The sequence below is a fragment of the Trichomycterus rosablanca genome, chromosome 26 (assembly GCF_030014385.1).
Source record: "Trichomycterus rosablanca isolate fTriRos1 chromosome 26, fTriRos1.hap1, whole genome shotgun sequence".
Classification (NCBI taxonomy): Eukaryota; Metazoa; Chordata; class Actinopteri; order Siluriformes; family Trichomycteridae; genus Trichomycterus; species Trichomycterus rosablanca.
In genome coordinates, this window is record NC_086013.1 from 12645379 (window position 1) to 12662725 (window position 17347).

The 17347-nt window shown below is 41.4% G+C and overlaps 1 protein-coding gene across 3 annotated transcripts in view; it reads right to left on the reverse strand.

The window, feature by feature from the left end:
* zzef1 (zinc finger, ZZ-type with EF hand domain 1) overlaps positions 1 to 13797 on the reverse strand; it is a 53813-nt gene extending 40016 nt beyond the window's left edge. For all 3 annotated transcript variants that reach the window (XM_062989135.1, XM_062989134.1, XM_062989136.1), the window contains exons 1-5: positions 13351 to 13797; positions 3056 to 3200; positions 2068 to 2262; positions 1621 to 1804; positions 1174 to 1373 (exon numbers count right to left, since the gene is read on the reverse strand). In XM_062989135.1, the coding sequence (XP_062845205.1) occupies positions 1174 to 1373; positions 1621 to 1804; positions 2068 to 2262; positions 3056 to 3200; positions 13351 to 13797 (1171 nt within the window). The remainder of the gene's footprint in view (positions 1 to 1173; positions 1374 to 1620; positions 1805 to 2067; positions 2263 to 3055; positions 3201 to 13350) is intronic.
* Positions 13798 to 17347: the final 3550 nt, after the last annotated feature.

The window sequence follows — 17347 nt, forward strand, 5'->3', positions numbered from 1 at the left end:
CAGTTGGTCCTGCTTCCCAGGACTTAGTGGTCGTAATGCAGTAGCAGAACGCAAACTGGACATCAATCTATTGCAGGGAATTGGATATAGACATCAAGTCTGTATGCAAATGTGTATATGTCTATGTAATGATGTTACACATCCAGGGCCGGCGCTAGGGGGGGGCTGAGGGGGGCATTGCCCCCCCAAATTGTGTCTTTGCCCCCCCCAAGCACAATGCAAGCAACGGCTATTTTTAAAATTATCTCTGAACCAATCACAAAAATGCATTTTGTTTTACAGTGTGAAGATATTTCCTTGCTTATTCCTGATTGGCTCTTTGAGTCATATAAAAATCGGCAGACTGCCCCAAACAGTTCAGTTCGGCAGTATATGTTCTGTTAGTGTGAGCGAGAGGCAGGTATACTGGTAAACACTCTTCTGAGTTTAAACTGACTTCCACATGGTAATATTTGCTTAACTGTGGTTTTTCGTTGCTTTAATGTTACTTACCTCTTACATAGGTGTTGCTTAAATTATTTTATTAGCCGTTAGCGGTTAGGCTAATGAACTAATGGCAATTTAATTAAGGGGGCGTATTAAAATGAAATACAATTAGATAATCTTTTTTCCATCTTTTCCATTTACATAATCAACATGTATTTTTTAATCATTGGGTTTTAAGTTTAAGTTCGAAAACATGCATTTTTATTTCTTTACCTCATACATCACTTTAAGCCAGTATCAATAGCTTGGCTGTCATCATTCATGCACAAATCAAGCCTTGAATATATTTCTGGCTTCAAAAACATGACTATCAACATGCCCCCTCATTAGGTTTTACTGCCCCCCCAAGCAAAGCAGTCCAGAACCGGGGCTGTACACATCAGTAAACAATAAGCGTGTCTGAAATACCAGACCTGAATAATTCAGAGGTGTGTCTACATTCTTTTAACTAAATAGTGTTTAATGTGAATCAGATGAGCCTGAGCAGGGCAACCTTGGGTTCAAAACCACTGATTTATGCAAACAAAAGCCCTGAACACAAATTAAATAATACTGATAATTCATTTGGTTTTAGTAACTCCTGAAATTCCTCCTCAGCTTTGATTTGTAAAGAGAATCTGTTTAACTGGAAATATTTAGGCATACAGTATTCATCTCATTGTAATACAGATGTTCATGCTCGCTCACATGGATGAGTGATGTTGGCATTGTCCAGAAGGGCCACGTAGCCCGTAACGTTGCCGGGGATTTGAACATCCCTGATCTCCTGCAGCGAGCGCCGGTTCTTCCCTACTGATACAGACACCAGCTGGGGCATGTAGCTGTGATCGCTGGAGACCACTGCAATAGCCAGCCGCCGCAGCACGATGTCTGGCTTCAGTTTTAACCTGCAACACAGTCACAGAGCATATTGGACATTAAATATAATAGTCATATATATATGTGTGTGTGTGTGTGTGTGTGTGTGTGTGTGTGTGTGTGTGTGTGTGTGTATATATATACTGTAAAGTGCAGACCAGGTCGGTGGCACCACTAAAACTCTTAAAGGTGGTGAGCTAGCAAAACAGACTGCTCCACCAAGCAAACACCGTAATACACACTTTAGTTCAGTCAATAAGTAAACAATTTCTCTACCTGATCCAATGAGAGCGTGCGCTGCCATCAGACTGCCAGTAGGACACTGTCTCACCATTGTTCATCTTGTGGACATCTGCAGTGTTAGATGAGGCCTCGATGGAGCTGTAGCACTGAGAGACAACTTTCACCCGATCTACCTCCGGATCCTGGGTCAGCTCTGCCCCATACTGAATGTCCAGATCTGTGACAAGAAAAACAGAAAGTAGAACTTTAAGATATTTGAGAGCATATAAAATAATGAGAATTTAATCACTTGCAACCACAATTCCAACATCAGGGTCAAAGATATACTTGACAACATTAAATCTATATAATTTCCATATGCAAATAACCCAGCCTGGGACATAAGAAACTGTAATTAATGTGATTGTATGTAATGCTATATTGTAAAAGATCTGTGGCACGGATAAGATTTAAACTGTTAAAGACAACAGGTGCGGCTACCTTTCTCTTTTTGCAGAAGGTAGTCGAGAAAGTCCTGCAGCACAGAGGATCTCATGGAGCTGATGCTGTTGTAGCAGTCCAGAGTTGGGAAGGGAATGGCACTGCTGGGGATACGATTCCTGTGCAGGAATTTCAGGATCTTTGAGGCGTGTGATCCTGTTCTGTCTTTTGATTTCGAGAAAATATCCACAAATCCTACAAGAAGTAAAAGAGACATAAAAAAGTTAAACATCAACACTTATGGACAGTTAAAAAAGCAGGACAGCAAAAATATAGATGCCTTTTAAAAGTACCTTGGTCGGCAGTGAAGACAAACAAATGGATCCTCAACCAAATCAAACCAAACCTTTCACTCAAAGCCCAGATAGCCAAACTGAAGCGCTTTTATTTTAGACACATTATGAGTAGAACTAATTTATTGGAATACACAATATTCTTGGAAGAGCTGAAGGTAAAAGAGGAAGAGGAGGGCCAGCAATAAGATAAATGTATACAATTATAGGAATAGTGAATGGGATCCAAACAGAAGATAGGATATTCTGGAAAAACACTATATATGGTCACCGGGGGTCAGAATTAACTTGACTGCACTCAATAATAATAATAATAATAATGGGGTCCTCACCCAGTAATTTTGATAGGGTGACATATTTAAATTAGAATTATGAGAGGTCCTTTGGAATGTGGAAGAATGGATGGTTTGCAGCACAGATGTTCAGGCCACAATGAATTATGGCTTTTCTAGAAGTAAAAGGGGGTCCAAAGGGGGTCTATTCTCAGTACTACAATGACACTATTGTGGTATTTGTATTATACTGTTTCCAGAAGAGTTGCAAAGAAATGCATTAAAAAAATAAGAATCTGTGATTTAATTTTCTTGAAGTACAAAGAAAAGATTTTCAAAGGTGGGGGGCTTGGGACCCACCGTGACGCCGATCAGGATGAAGTGTTTAATGAAATTAAACTAAACTTTTTAAATTGGACTTACCTGGGGTCAGCGAACAGGCCTGCAGCTGTCTGATAACGTGACTGAGCTCTCCTTGCAGATTGGCTCCGTTGCTGTTCTTCAGAGCCATTAGCATGCTCTCAGCCTCAACCACACCATCACCTTCAGCATCGAACTGACCGAAGGCCTACACCAACACAAGAGTTCACACGTTACACACACCTGTCCATCACAATGGGGTAGTCGGGCCAAACAGTACCGTTTCACACATCAAAACTTAACAGGTCAAAACTAATTTACCACATAATTTTGCTTTGTAGCTAAAAGGCTAATGTTGCTAACAAGTGAGGAGAGCATAGAGCATGGATTAGCATTGTGCTAACTGAAAAATTATCCCACACTTGCTATTGCCTGGAAAAGAGCCATCACTGGTAGCTACATTTGCTTCATAGTCATTTAATAAACATGACTGCTTCATCCCGGTCATGGTTGCAGTGGGTCATTCACTTACTCACTCAAAGCTAGGGTAGCTAATCTACCTTCTGTACTTTTAGTGAGACGGGTGAACAACTTAATAGGAGTGTAACAATATAAAATGCAGTGGTAGCTCAGTGGTTAAGATACTGGACTAGTATTTAGAAGGTTGCCGGGTTAAACCCCACCACCACTTGACATTGTTGAGCCCCTGAGCAAAACCCTTAATCCTTAATTGACCAAACTCTATTTGGACACAACTGTAAATGCAGTGAATTGTATGATATGGGGGTTTTGGGGGGCAGGTGATGCAGCAGTACACTAGATTCAGGGTTTGAATCACAGCAGTGCTCTCAGCCATTTGTTCCTCTGTATGGATATCAGAGTTGGGGAATTAATATACAGTTAGCCCCATGCAGCTAAAAAGCCTCTTGACATAGAGAAGGCTTTCCACAAGATTTGGATGTGTCCACCTACTTTTGACCATGTAGTGTTATTTTTTTTAACATATTTTAAATAACAACAAATGCAGACATAGTAAGTCAATAGAAGATCATCCATTTCCACAGCTGGACTGAATGGAACCCTCTTACTTAATAATAATAATAATAATACATTTTATTTATATAGCGCTTTTCAAGATACTCAAAGACGCTTTACATAAGACAAATAATCAAAACAAATACGTACATACACCATACAAATCATAGTACAAAATCAAAATAGTACATCAACATCAAGAATAATTAAGATAAAAACAAAGAGAGCAGCATAAGACAGTTCATTAAAAATTAGCTAAATTATGAGAGAGAACAACAAATATAGAACAATTTCTTAAAATTAGACAGAAACAGGACAGATTTACATGCAATCAGGAAACTGAAAACTTTACAAGTTTTAGGATCTAGGACTTCACATTTCTGTCGTGATCTAAGTATAAAAACTATTAAAAAGAATAGCAAAAATAAAAGCATTTATTTTGTGTTGTTACAAGTTAAATGCCACTCTGAATAGATGAGTTTTGAGAAGTGACTTGAATTTGGACAGGTCAGGACAATCTCGTAGGTGTTTGGGGAGAGCATTCCATAAAGATGGAGCAGCTATGGAAAAGGCCCTGTCACCCCAGGTCCGGTGCTTGGTCCTAGAGGGTATGGACAGTAGGTTAGCCTCAGAAGAGCGAAGGCTACGGGAGGGAATGTGCTGATGGAGCAGGTCGGTGAGGTAGGATGGGGCCTGATTATGGAGAGCTTTGTGAGTGAATAGAAGAATTTTGAATTGAATGCGTTGAGCAACGGGAAGCCAATGAAGTTTTTGTAGAACAGGTGTAATATGATCACGGGAGCGAGTATGAGTAAGGAGGCGAGCAGCTGAATTCTGGATATACTGAAGTTTTTTTAGGATTTTGTTAGATGTACCATAAAGGATGCTATTGCAATAATCAATTCTGGATGTAATAAAAGCATGAATCAAGGTTTCGGCGGCAGAAAAGGAGAGTGATGGACGTAGACGTGCTATGTTTTTTAGATGAAAGAAAGCAGTTTTGGTGATGTGATTTACATGGCGGTCAAAAGAGAGGTTGCTATCAAAAATTACACCAAGATTTCGGATGTTAGAAGACGGAGACAAAGTGTCATTATCAATGGTAATTTGAAAATTTTTTGTGGTTTTTGCCAGGGTTGTAGGACCTACGATGATCATATCTGATTTTTCACAGTTTAATTTGAGGAAATTAGCTTTCATCCACAATTTCATTTCAGTGATGCAATTTGTCAGAGTGGAGTGAAGTTCAGTATTAATGGATTTGGAGGAGATGTAAAGCTGAATATCATCAGCATAGCAGTGGAAATGTAAACCATGCCGACGTATGATGTCACCAAGGGGGAGCATATAAAGAATAAACAAAAGGGGACCTAACACTGAGCCTTGGGGAACGCCTTGGGACAGTGGAGCAATGGCAGAACTACAATTGTTGATATTAACAAACTGTTGTCTGTTTATGAGATATGACCTTAACCACAAAAGGGCAGTACCAGTGATGTTGACAGAGGATTCAAGGCGGGACAGAAGAATGGAGTGATTAATGGTGTCAAAAGCTGCAGTAAGATCAAGGAGGACGAGAATATTAATTTGTCCAGAGTCTGAGGAAAGAAGAAGGTCATTTGTGACTTTGAGGAGGGCTGACTCAGTGCTGTGCTGGGGGCGGAAACCAGACTGAAATGATTCAAATAGATTATTGGAATTTAGGTGATCTTTGAGCTGTGAGGCAACAACACGTTCCAGTATTTTCGACAGAAATGGAAGATTGGAAATGGGCCGAAAGTTACTCATAATGTTAGAGTCAAGTCCAGGTTTTTTAAGTATGGGAGTAACAGCAGCCAATTTGAGTGATTGAGGGACTGAGCCAGAACTAAGAGAGGAATTGATTATCTCTGTGATAAGTGATGAGATAACTGGAAAACAACCCTTAACAAGTTTTGATGGAGCAGGATCCAAAACACAAGTGGAGCTTCGCATCCCTGTTAAGATCTCAGATAGGTCCAAAAGAGACACAGGTGAGAACTGAGACAGAGGCTGGGTAATAAATTGAGATGAGATAGGCGGAGAAACAGAGATGACAGGGGAAACTGTCAGAAAATTGTGGATATTCTCAACTTTTGTTTGAAAAAATGAGAGGTAAGAGTTACACTTGTCAACTGTAAAGGAATTGGTAGTATTGTCAATTGGTTTGAGAAGTTTATTTATTGTGGAAAAGAGAGTCTTAGGATTTGTTGATCCAGCATGTATGAGTTCGGAATAGTAAGTGGATCGGGCTGCCGTAAGAGCGTCTTTGTAATGTTGAAGATAATCAGAATAAATCTGATAATGTACTGTTAGACCGGTTTTCTTATAAAGTCTTTCAAGCTGGCGTTTACGGGATTTCATTTGGTGAAGCTCAATTGTGTACCATGGTGCGGAATGACTAAATGAAACAAATTTGGTTCTCAAAGGAGCCAGCTCATCAAGACATGAGGCGAGTATGTCATTATAGTAATCGACAAGGTCAGATGAATTACTAGACAGTACAGGACAGACAGACATCTTTTTAACAAGAGAATCTGAGAAAGCAGAGGGAGAGATATATTGAAGATTCCTGAAGGATATTTTACGTTTAGCTCTAGTGATGGGCCTAGTGACCTCAATGTCCATGATGATTGTCAAATGATCAGAGACAGTAAGGTCATGGCTGGACGGCTGATGAACTAGGACACCAGTAGAGCAGACAAGGTCAAGAGTATGACCTTTTTTATGAGTTGGAAAATGTATATGTTGTGTGAAATTAAAACACTGTAACAATTCCAAAAATTCCCTGGCAAATTTACAGTTGTTGTCATCAATATGGATGTTAAAATCACCCATAAGCAGTACAGAGGATGAGAGGGCACTAAGCTGGGTTAAAAAATCTGAAAAATCAGAGAGAAAGGAAGCGTTTGGCTTTGGCGGACGATAAACTACAGCAGTGACCAGAGGAGTAGGCCCTGACAACTTGAAAGCCAGGTGTTCAAAAGAAAGAGCAGCAGGAAAAGACAAAGTGGTTATTTTAATATCATCCCTATAGACTGCAGCAACACCACCACCTCGCCCTTCCATACGAGGTTCATCAATATACGAGTATCCCATTGGCGTGGTCTGATTTAACATAAAATAATCCAAGGGTTTATGCCAAGTTTCAGTGAGACAGAAAAAGTCTAGTTCACTGTCAGATATAAATTCACTAAGTACAGTACTTTTTGTGTTGAGTGAACGAACATTAAGCAATGCCATTTTCAAGTGGTATTGTTGTGTAGTTGGCTGTGAGGAACGAGGAAGAGAACGGAGATTTGCTAAGTCCACTCCGCGTTTCCCATCCCACTCCGTGGACAGCGTTGTCATGGAGACTACACCGCTACTGGTGTGCAAGGCAGCAGCGCTCTGATGACGTGTTTGCGGAGCGACAGTGCGCACGGCTGACCAGAAGGATGGAATAGCGTTACCGTTTCGAAGATAAACAAGCTTTCTCCGGGAGCCCCTGTGAATATAACGAGGCCGGCGAAGGAGTCCAAGCTGTTTGATGACTGAAATACACGATGGAGTAGTGCAGTTGTTGAACTTCCTCAGCTGGTCAACGGAATAGTTCAACATCGTGCCGATCCCAGGAAAACTCATCCACCGTTCACCACCGGCCGCAGACGCGATGTACAGTAGAAAGAACAAAAAGTATCAAAAGCACAAATAAAAGTATCAAAAGTAACATAAAAGAAATAGATCCACAAGGTGTGTAAAAAGATGAAAACGAAAAACGATAAAAATACAATAAAATACGGTAAAATACGGTAAAATACGGTAACGGTAGCGGCAGCCAAATGCGCCAGCGTCCACCATCACCATGGCAATGGTGACTTCTAGCCATCCCAGAGCTCTTGCGCAATAAAGCAAAGTCCTCACAGAAATACCAGAGACGCTGGTGTCAGTCCAACTCACTGTAGGTCGAGTCACGTTGTAAATGATAAGAGGGAGATAAAAAAATTGATTCATGCAACATGAGCAAGCAGCTTGTTCTTAATGGATAACCTAAAGGCTTGTATTCCAGTTTGATAAGCAATTACAGCACCATATAGAAAAACACCCAATATCAGAAAGAACTGGCTGTTTAGCTGGCAGTACCACTGTAGAGCGCTTAAGCTCATGAGTTTGACTCTCAGCAGAGCTACCAACCTGGCTGGGCATCCAAAAGACTCAGTTGCAGTGGTAAGTTTGGATGGGGTGTCTGCTTGCTGGCTCTGCAATATGTAATCTCTGGGGCCAGTCTGGGCACGGGCATGATTGGGAAGAGGGGGGGGTCACCAGAATCATAGTGGGTCTTTCTGTACAGTTGTGTGTGCACCCGCTACTGGAAGGTGATTAGAAGTGGATGGTGCCCACATGTTGAATGAACAATATATTTAAAACAATCCTTTACAGCATCTAGGTATACAGGACAGGTTTTATTCTCTTTAACTGTACAATAAATCAAGCCGCTTAGGTGGCGCAGCGGTCTATTACTCTAGCACATTTGAGTATATTAAAGTCTACTGCCCAACAGTGATAGCGACCAAGATTCCCAGGGTTCAAATCCACAGCGGCGCCATCAACCGATTGGGCGTCTTCATACAGACATTATTGGCTGTGTCTGGTTGGGGATGGTCAAGGACCTGTGATGAATTTGGCATCCTGTGTTACCGGGGTGTTGTGGAAACTGGACCCAGCGTGCCCCTGACTGACGCTAATAAAATACAATGCATCCCTGTTTTTTGTAAAGATTCCTGTTGGTTATGTTTGGTTAGTATACTTACAATTTGCACACTACAAACCATTGCATCTGAAAAATGCTGTGTAAACAATGTCATGATTATTATTAAAAACAGCAGCTGGTACAGCTGCAAATGTTTACACACACTACTGAAAAGTACCTTTGCGTGTTGCTAAAGTGGTACATTTCATTTTTGGTACGTGGGACATTTGCAGTCACTTGAATTATTATTTTCCGTTTATAATTTCTTAATTTTCAAATTATTTCTCTCATTGTTACATTTTTATGTCCTACTTATTTTATAGCTACTTATTTTTGGCTTAATATTTATTATTTTCAGTTTTCTTGTGGTGTAATAATGGGTCAGGACTGTTATGTCAACATTTTTGCGCACATTTCTGCATTTTGAGCCACACCGGAGATGCCGAAGGGTGCTAATTAAATGAAGTCTTTATTATTATGTCAAACAGCAGTAGGACTCAGTGTTTACACTACAACGTTGTATGGCTACTGAGCGAACAACATAATAAACAAGTGCAGCGCAGCAGGTGTATTGATCTCAAGCAACTTTCAGTGCTGGGGCTTAAACCAAAGACCTTCTGACACTTCCCTAGAGTCAGTGCCACACAGCATCTAGGTCAGAAGCATCGAAAGCAACAAAACACTTCTAAAAGTTATGTAACAGATTACTGGCAGACCAGTACGAGAAGATCAGATACAATAGACCAGTACCAGATCAATACCAAAATATCAGAAGCTATAAACAGAACCAGAAGACCAGTACCAGATCGATACCAAAATATCAGAAGCTATTAACAGCACCAGAAGACCAGTACCAGATAAATACCAGATCAGAAGCACTAGAACAGTAACAGAAGAGCAGTACCAGATCAATACCAGAGGATCAGAAGCTATAAAAAACACCAGAAGACCAGAACCAGATCAATACCGAAAGATCAGAAGCTATTAACAGCCCCTGAAGACCAGTACCAGATCATAAGCAGAAGATCAAAGTAGTAGAACAGCAACAAAAAGACAAACACAATAGCTCAATGCCAGAACATCAGAAGCTATAAACACCAGAAGACCAGTACCAGATCAATACCAGATCAGAAGCTATAAACAGCACCAGAAGACCAGTACCAGATCAATACTAAAAGATCAGAAGCGCTAGAACAGTACCAAAAGACCAGTGTCTAAACTGAATGTAAAATGTTTGTACTGTGGGATTAATCGTTTAGTTTTGGTTACTTAATTAGACTTTCAACAGATCACACAACACACAGACGCTGCCGGATTTCCATAACTAGCATGACTGGACAATTTGAGAGTTACACTGGGTGTGGCTGTGAATGGAAACCTGGCAGTATAACACAAAGCTAACACAAAGCTAACACAAACGAGTTCTTCGTGATCAGGTTGTAGGTTTTTCCCTTCCATTGCTGGAAATCTATTTTACTGGTGAGGTTTGACAGTTCTGCTTGCTGGGATCCAGTGCAGAGCTCATTAGCTGGTTAGCAACTTTGCGAAGTTACAACTCATTTCACAGCTGTAGTCTTGTCATGAGTATGAACGTTAAACTGACTGTATTAATCACCAAACAAACTGCTCTTTAACTGTCTTTTCTTAATTTTCATGACTTCATGCATTTTGTTTTAAATACCAATGACAAAATTTTATGTTGTGTCATAATTAGGGATTCAACAATTTTATTTAACAACTTCTTCATATGTGCCTATAAATCTTAATATGTATACGATTTCATTTACAATTACAGCCAACAACAAATAAAACTAATACTAAACTTAAATAAATGCCAGTTTATTAAACTGGTTGAATATTTTAACATTAAATGTGAGTGGGGCCACATGGTCAAAACAATATTAGATCTTTTCCTACATTGATCCCTTTAAAGACTTTTAAAAAATATTGGGTGGTGGAGGGGTAAATTACGCTAATCCACTACTACTTGGACCCAGGGTTCAAATCCACAATGGTGCTATCAACCGGTTGGGTGCCTACATACAGACATGATTGGCCATGTCTGGTTGGGGATGGTCAAGGACCTGCGATGGACTGGCATCCTGTGTTCCTGGGGTGTGCACCTTTTTTTCAAGATTTACCATCCTGCCAATGATATTCTTATGACGCTAGCCAAGATTATATCCCATGCACCCTCAAAACTACGACATTAGTACCTGGATTATCAATATTTTGTCAGTTAATATCACAAGATCCCATAACGTGGATTATTTAGTTACTTCCACTAGGTGCCCTAATTCTGGTTTGGGACAGGGTGGGTCTGGCAGCAAGGAAAACAACCTGCACAGGGAACCAATTTCAGGGCATCACCCACATAATCAGTCCCTCCCTCAATTACAACCATTTAATGCCGTTAATTCAACTTTTAGATGTTTCAGAAGGTGAGAAAAAACTGGAATGTCCAGGAAAAACTGACACAGTGAGCTGAAGTGAGGATCGAACCCCAGATCTCAGGAACCATGTAGCCGTGCCGCACCCTCTCTAACAGCTGTGAGGTGGCTGGACTGACAAATATTAGCCCTGAAAGTACTTTTAAATTCAAATCACTACTTATATTGTTTTAAACAAGCAACACAGACAAAACATCACTGGCAAGCACCCAGCGAGGGAACCTTCACTAAAGTGAATTAATAACGGAATAAAACAGACCTGGTGGCATTAACGGGTTTTTGCGTGCCGTTCTGGGCCGCTGCCTCATCCATTATTTTCTGGCGTCATGACAATTTATTGGGTGTGAATAAATAAGGTTTTGAATATGTGCTAGCTTCAGCTAAATCACTTAAACTGGGATTTGACTCGCTGTTCAATACACAACTCTTAATTAATATTGTTGATGAGGAATATTTGATGTGACATCGATCAACTGTCAAGTTTTACAGTCCTTTATTCTTATGTGAAGGCCAGATTTATTATATTTATTAGGTATTATTGTGAGCTAACATCTACACTATAAACTACAGGATAGACAAATATATTATACAGCATAAATTATGTGGACACCTAGCCACAAGCTTGTTGGACACCCTATCCCAAAACTATTGGCAACTATTGTTGGAGACCCTGGTATATATTAGTATATGTGGAGACCCTCATAATTACTGAGTTCAGATGTTTTAGGCACATCCATTGTAAGCAGATGTTGAATTTAAATACAGCTTCCAACAATTTGGGAAAGTCCTTTTTCTGTACATAACTGAGCCCCTGTGTACAAAGCTAGGACCGTAATAACGTGGTATGACTAAGTTGGTGTGAAAGACTTCAGTGGCCTGTATAAAGCCCCATCCTCAACCATGGAGATCAACTCTGAGTCAAAATCAAAATATTGATTGTCAGGCCTCACAAATGCTTATTTGGACCAAACTGGCACAAATTCTCACTGACACACTCTAAAAGCAGAAAGTCAGGTGACACTATACCTACACTGTGTGCACTTGATTTATTGCCATTGGTTAAGAACCTCTGACTGCTCAACAGGCTTATCACATTTATACGGACACCTGACAATGAGCTCGCTCAGATTATCCATTTACTTGGAACTGGCACCTCTTTGCAGCTATAACAGCCTCCACTCATTGGGAATGTGTCTGTCTGTGGGAATCTGTGCCCAATCTATCAAAAGAGTATTAGTGAGGTCAGGCACAGATAAACAAAAAAGGTCTGGCTTGCATTTAACGTTCCAATTCACTCCAAAGGTATTCAGTGGGTCCAAGGTTTTTGTTCACACCAACCACCTCAAAGCACGTCTTTTTGGACCTGGTGTTGTACATAGGGGAACAGTCAAGCTGGAACAGGTACCTCTGGACCTTTGCGAAACGGTTGGCACACACCTGATTGTAATGGGTGTGGCTAAAACACCTGAACTTAATCAATAGGAGGGTTGTCCACATAGTTTGGGTCACACAGCTGATAAAGTTGAGAATTACTGCCCTGGGGGGCGGCACGGTGGCTCAGTGGGCAGCACTGTCGCCTCACAGCAAGAAGGTCCTGGGTTCGATCCTCAGGTGGGGTGGTCCGGGTCCTTTCTGTGTGGAGTTTGCATGTTCTCCCCGTGTCCGCGTGGGTTTCCTCCGGGTGCTCCGGTTTCCTCCCACAGTCCAAAGACATGCAAGTGAGGTGAATTGAAGACACTAAATTGTCCATGACTGTGTTCGATATAACCTTGTGTGGTGAGTAACTACCGTTCCTGTCATGAATGTAACCTAAGTGTAAAGACATGACGTTGAAATCCTAATAAACAAACAGACAAACTGCCCTGGGTGTATGGCGGTGCATAAACTTTATGAGGTTTTAATGTTGACAAAACTTTTGCCATGGCAACTATGAGTACTGAACTAAAGAAACAAACTTCAGACACCTGACACCCCTTGGCTAAATATTTTGGGGTACATGGGAAGTGGGTACATCTCATTTTTGGCCCAACTATTCATTTATTGCTGTATGATGAGTAATAGTTAAGGTATTGATAAGGAGTATATGATATTGGAGATATGATGATGATGAAGATGATGATGGGTACCTCCTCACACTCCTCTCTCTGCACATCTCTGCTCTCCAGCATGTCACAGAACTGTTCCAGAGTCAGGCTCTCCTCCCCGCGCGACACCCTCTCCTCCAGCCAGCGCAGCAGCGCGCTCTCGTTCCGCGAGATCACCGACTCCGCCACTGCCACACCACTGACGTCACCCGCGCGGCCCGCCGCCTCCCGGAGCCGCACCTGCTCCATCAGCGCCTCCGGAGAGGGCAGCCCGCAGCTCGCCACCGGGGTCTGACCCGAACCCCGGCCGGTCCGACTCGACCCGGGTCTTCCAGCTCGTGCTCCTCCTTCTCCGCTCCCGCCGCTGGGGCTGCCGGCTCCGGCCGCCGCAGAGGCCGTGCCGCCTTCCGCCAAGCTCGGACTCTCCGGCTCAATGTCCTCGTCATCCCCGCTGCCTGCGCCCCCGCCGCCGCTCTCCACGTTCCCCATTGTTGCTTCTCCCCTCCCTCCCACCCGGCCGGTTCAGGCTCGGGCTCGGGCAGCGCCTGACTCGTACAGCAACTCGTTTACCAACTTGTTTACTCGTTCCAGTTGGGTTTCGGTGAGTCCACACTGCCCGAGCTTCCCTTCCTACTCACTACCGCATTTAGTGCGCGTTACGTCACGGCCGAATGACGTCAGATTTGTCAGCAAAACTTCCTTGGTCTAGCCACGAGTCAGTGTGTGCCACCGTGTGCCCTCTGTGGGTTCCCTCCAGCACTACAGCGCAGGGATTTAGAACGTGTTCGGAATGACATACTGCATACTGGCCCGGTATAAAGCTTACTGGTCCAGTATATTGCATACTGGTTCCGTATAAAGCTTACTGGTCCAGTATATTGCATACTGGTTCCGTATAAAGCTTACTGGTCCAGTATATTGCATACGGGTTCCGTATAAAGCTTACTGGTCCAGTATATTGCATACGGGTTCCATATACTGCCTACTGGCCCAGTATAAAGCTTTTTGGTCCAGTATATTGCATACGTGTTCCATCAACTGCCTAGTGGCCCAGTATATTGCATTCTGGTTCCGTATAAAGCTTACTGGTACAGTATATTGCATACTGGTTCCGTATAAAGCTTACTGGTCCAGTATATTGCATACGTGTTCCATATACTGCCTAGTGGCCCAGTATATTGCATTCTGGTTCCGTATAAAGCTTACTGGTACAGTATATTGCATACTGGTTCCGTATAAAGCTTACTGGTCCAGTATATTGCATACGTGTTCCATCAACTGCCTAGTGGCCCAGTATATTGCATTCTGGTTCCGTATAAAGCTTACTGGTACAGTATATTGCATACGTGTTCCATATACTGCCTAGTGGCCCAGTATATTGCATTCTGGTTCCGTATAAAGCTTACTGGTACAGTATATTGCATACGGGTTCCATATACTGCCTACTGACCCAGTATGCTGCTCACTGGCCCAGTATAAAGCTTACTGGTCCAGTATATTGCATACGTGTTCCATATACTGCATACTGGCCCAGTATAAAGCTTACTGGTCTAGTATATTGCATACTGGTTTCGTATAAAGCTTACTGGTCCAGTATATTGCATACGGGTTCCATATACTGCCTACTGGCCCAGTATAATGCATACTGGTCTAGTATACCGGCAAACACACAACCTTTGCACAACGTTGTGATTTAGTTGCAATTATGTTCATTCATTCATTGTCTGTTTTACCGCCGCTTTATCCGATTCAGGGTCGGAGTGGGTCCAATTTACTGGGCGAGAGGTAGGAAACACCATGGGCAGATTGCCAGTCCATCACAGAACAAAAACACACACACCTAGGGCAATCGAACCCAGGACCTTCCTGGTGTGACGTGACAGTGCTACCCACTGAGCCAGTGATTGTTATGTTGTCATTATGTTGGTACTGACATGACTTAACATTGTATTGCTGTGCACTATTGTTTAATAGGTGAGCTCACCAAAGCGAATAGCTCTCCAGTCCAAATCTCAGTGGTGCTACCGGCCTGGCAAAGGCCCAAATCGCAGAAAGAAAAAAGCCTGTACTAGAAGCCTGGTACATGGGTCTCAGCGCCGCTCAGTCACGTGACGGTACCACAACCAATCACAGCAGAGCAGGAGGGGCGGGGCGAGCATGTGAGATGTGAGAGGAGCCGCTGCTGTCTGTACACACATGATCTCTATTTTATTATAAAATCATAGAAATGTACTAAATATAGCGGAGAAAAAATAAAACTGAAGTATTGATACTATCGATATTTGGATCGATCCGCCCATCACTACTGATAAGGTTAGAATACTTAGTCGTTAGTGTTAGCTGCTAAGCTAATAGCAGTGGTTTCTGTTTCTATAAGCACTCTGTATTTATAACCTTATCATATTGATAGTGTAATTCATACGTTTTTGTAAGTAGCTGCTCTCAGTAGGGTTGTAGATGAATTCAGATGTTTAAAGCGGTCAGATTTCATCTTTCTGGTGCTTTATTTTCTCACAATGTTACCATGATTGTGTATCAAGCGGTTCATTCATACCACGTAGTTGTGCTTACCGGGTGAATAAATTTGTACATTTTAAACAGAGACCGAATACATGTGTCCTTGTTCATTTAAATGTAAAAATAGATGCTCATCTGTTTACATTTATAAGCACAAAGTCAAAAGAAAAGAGCACCTATTCATCAAAACAAACACGGGGCATAAGAGCCTCACTGCGCATGCGCCGATTTACGTAACCGACCTTTGCGTAGATTGCGCAAAGTGCGTTCGTACTTTACGTACAAATAATTTACACCATAATTTGAATTAAAAATGCCCTATTTCTGTATGTGCAATGCTAAGTATTCAGAAACTTACAATCTTCTGTCAGAAAAGAATGAAAAAATATTAATTAGATCTTAGATCAAGTTTAATCAGGGAGATAAATATACACTTCTGTTAGATTTAAAACTGGCATCAAGGACACAATACCATGGACTAACATTAAATGTGGTTTGCATTATTTCTTTTTCTGACAACAATAAGAACTACATATGTATGTATTTATAGACTTATATGCCAGTGTAAATAGCTGTGAATGTGGGTGTGATTTCTGCCTGATTGGTATGATGCACTTTTCTAGTAATACCCTTTACTTAATCAAATAATACAATACACGATTACACTTCGTGGCAACATTTCCCTGCAACTACCCACTTTTTCATTTCTCAGTCTGATTGCACAAACAGATCGGGCATTTTAGACCCATTTTATTATGCAAAGAAGTCTTTAAGCATGCAAATGTACCATCGTCTTGACAAAAGAACCATAACCATAAAGAATAATAATCAGTCAATAATCGAGTACATTTATGTAAAATTTCAATATATGTACTTTATTTGTACTTGTAAACAGACACAGACAAAAAACTAAAGGTAGCACATCTTTGTACAAAATAAGCAGCATGAACAATACAAACATTTACCGCTACAAGCAGAACATGGTCGCTGTTCCACCCGCTCGCAACCAACTTAGCTTATCAGTGCTGTTAACAGATGAACATTTATCCAAAGAACGATCCCTGGCATCCCTTTCATTTCGCTTTTTGACTCCAGCTTTTACTGCTAAGAAAGAATAGAAAATAAGTAATGCAAGTGTCTTTGCTCTATGAGCAGCTAGTAACAAACTACTGAATCACTAAACAGACTCAGGATTCAAATAATTTATTTTATTGTGTATTACAATATTGCTTATTTATTTTTAAATGAAATGATTTATTGCAGTCCTATATGTGAAAATAATAATTTATAATTCTTATTTATAACAGTTTTGATAATAAATGTCGTTTTCAGTCGGAATGTTTGTGGTGTTTCTGCGCCATCATGTGGATCTTTGCTGAGGTAACTTGTCCAGTTGCTGCTGGCTCCGGTTAGCTCGTCTTCCGGGGAGGTTTACTGTATAAAAGAGTAAATAAACATTAAACAATGTGGCTGCAAAGCGACAGTGTCTGTACAGGAGCTCAAATACTAATTAAAATAAAAT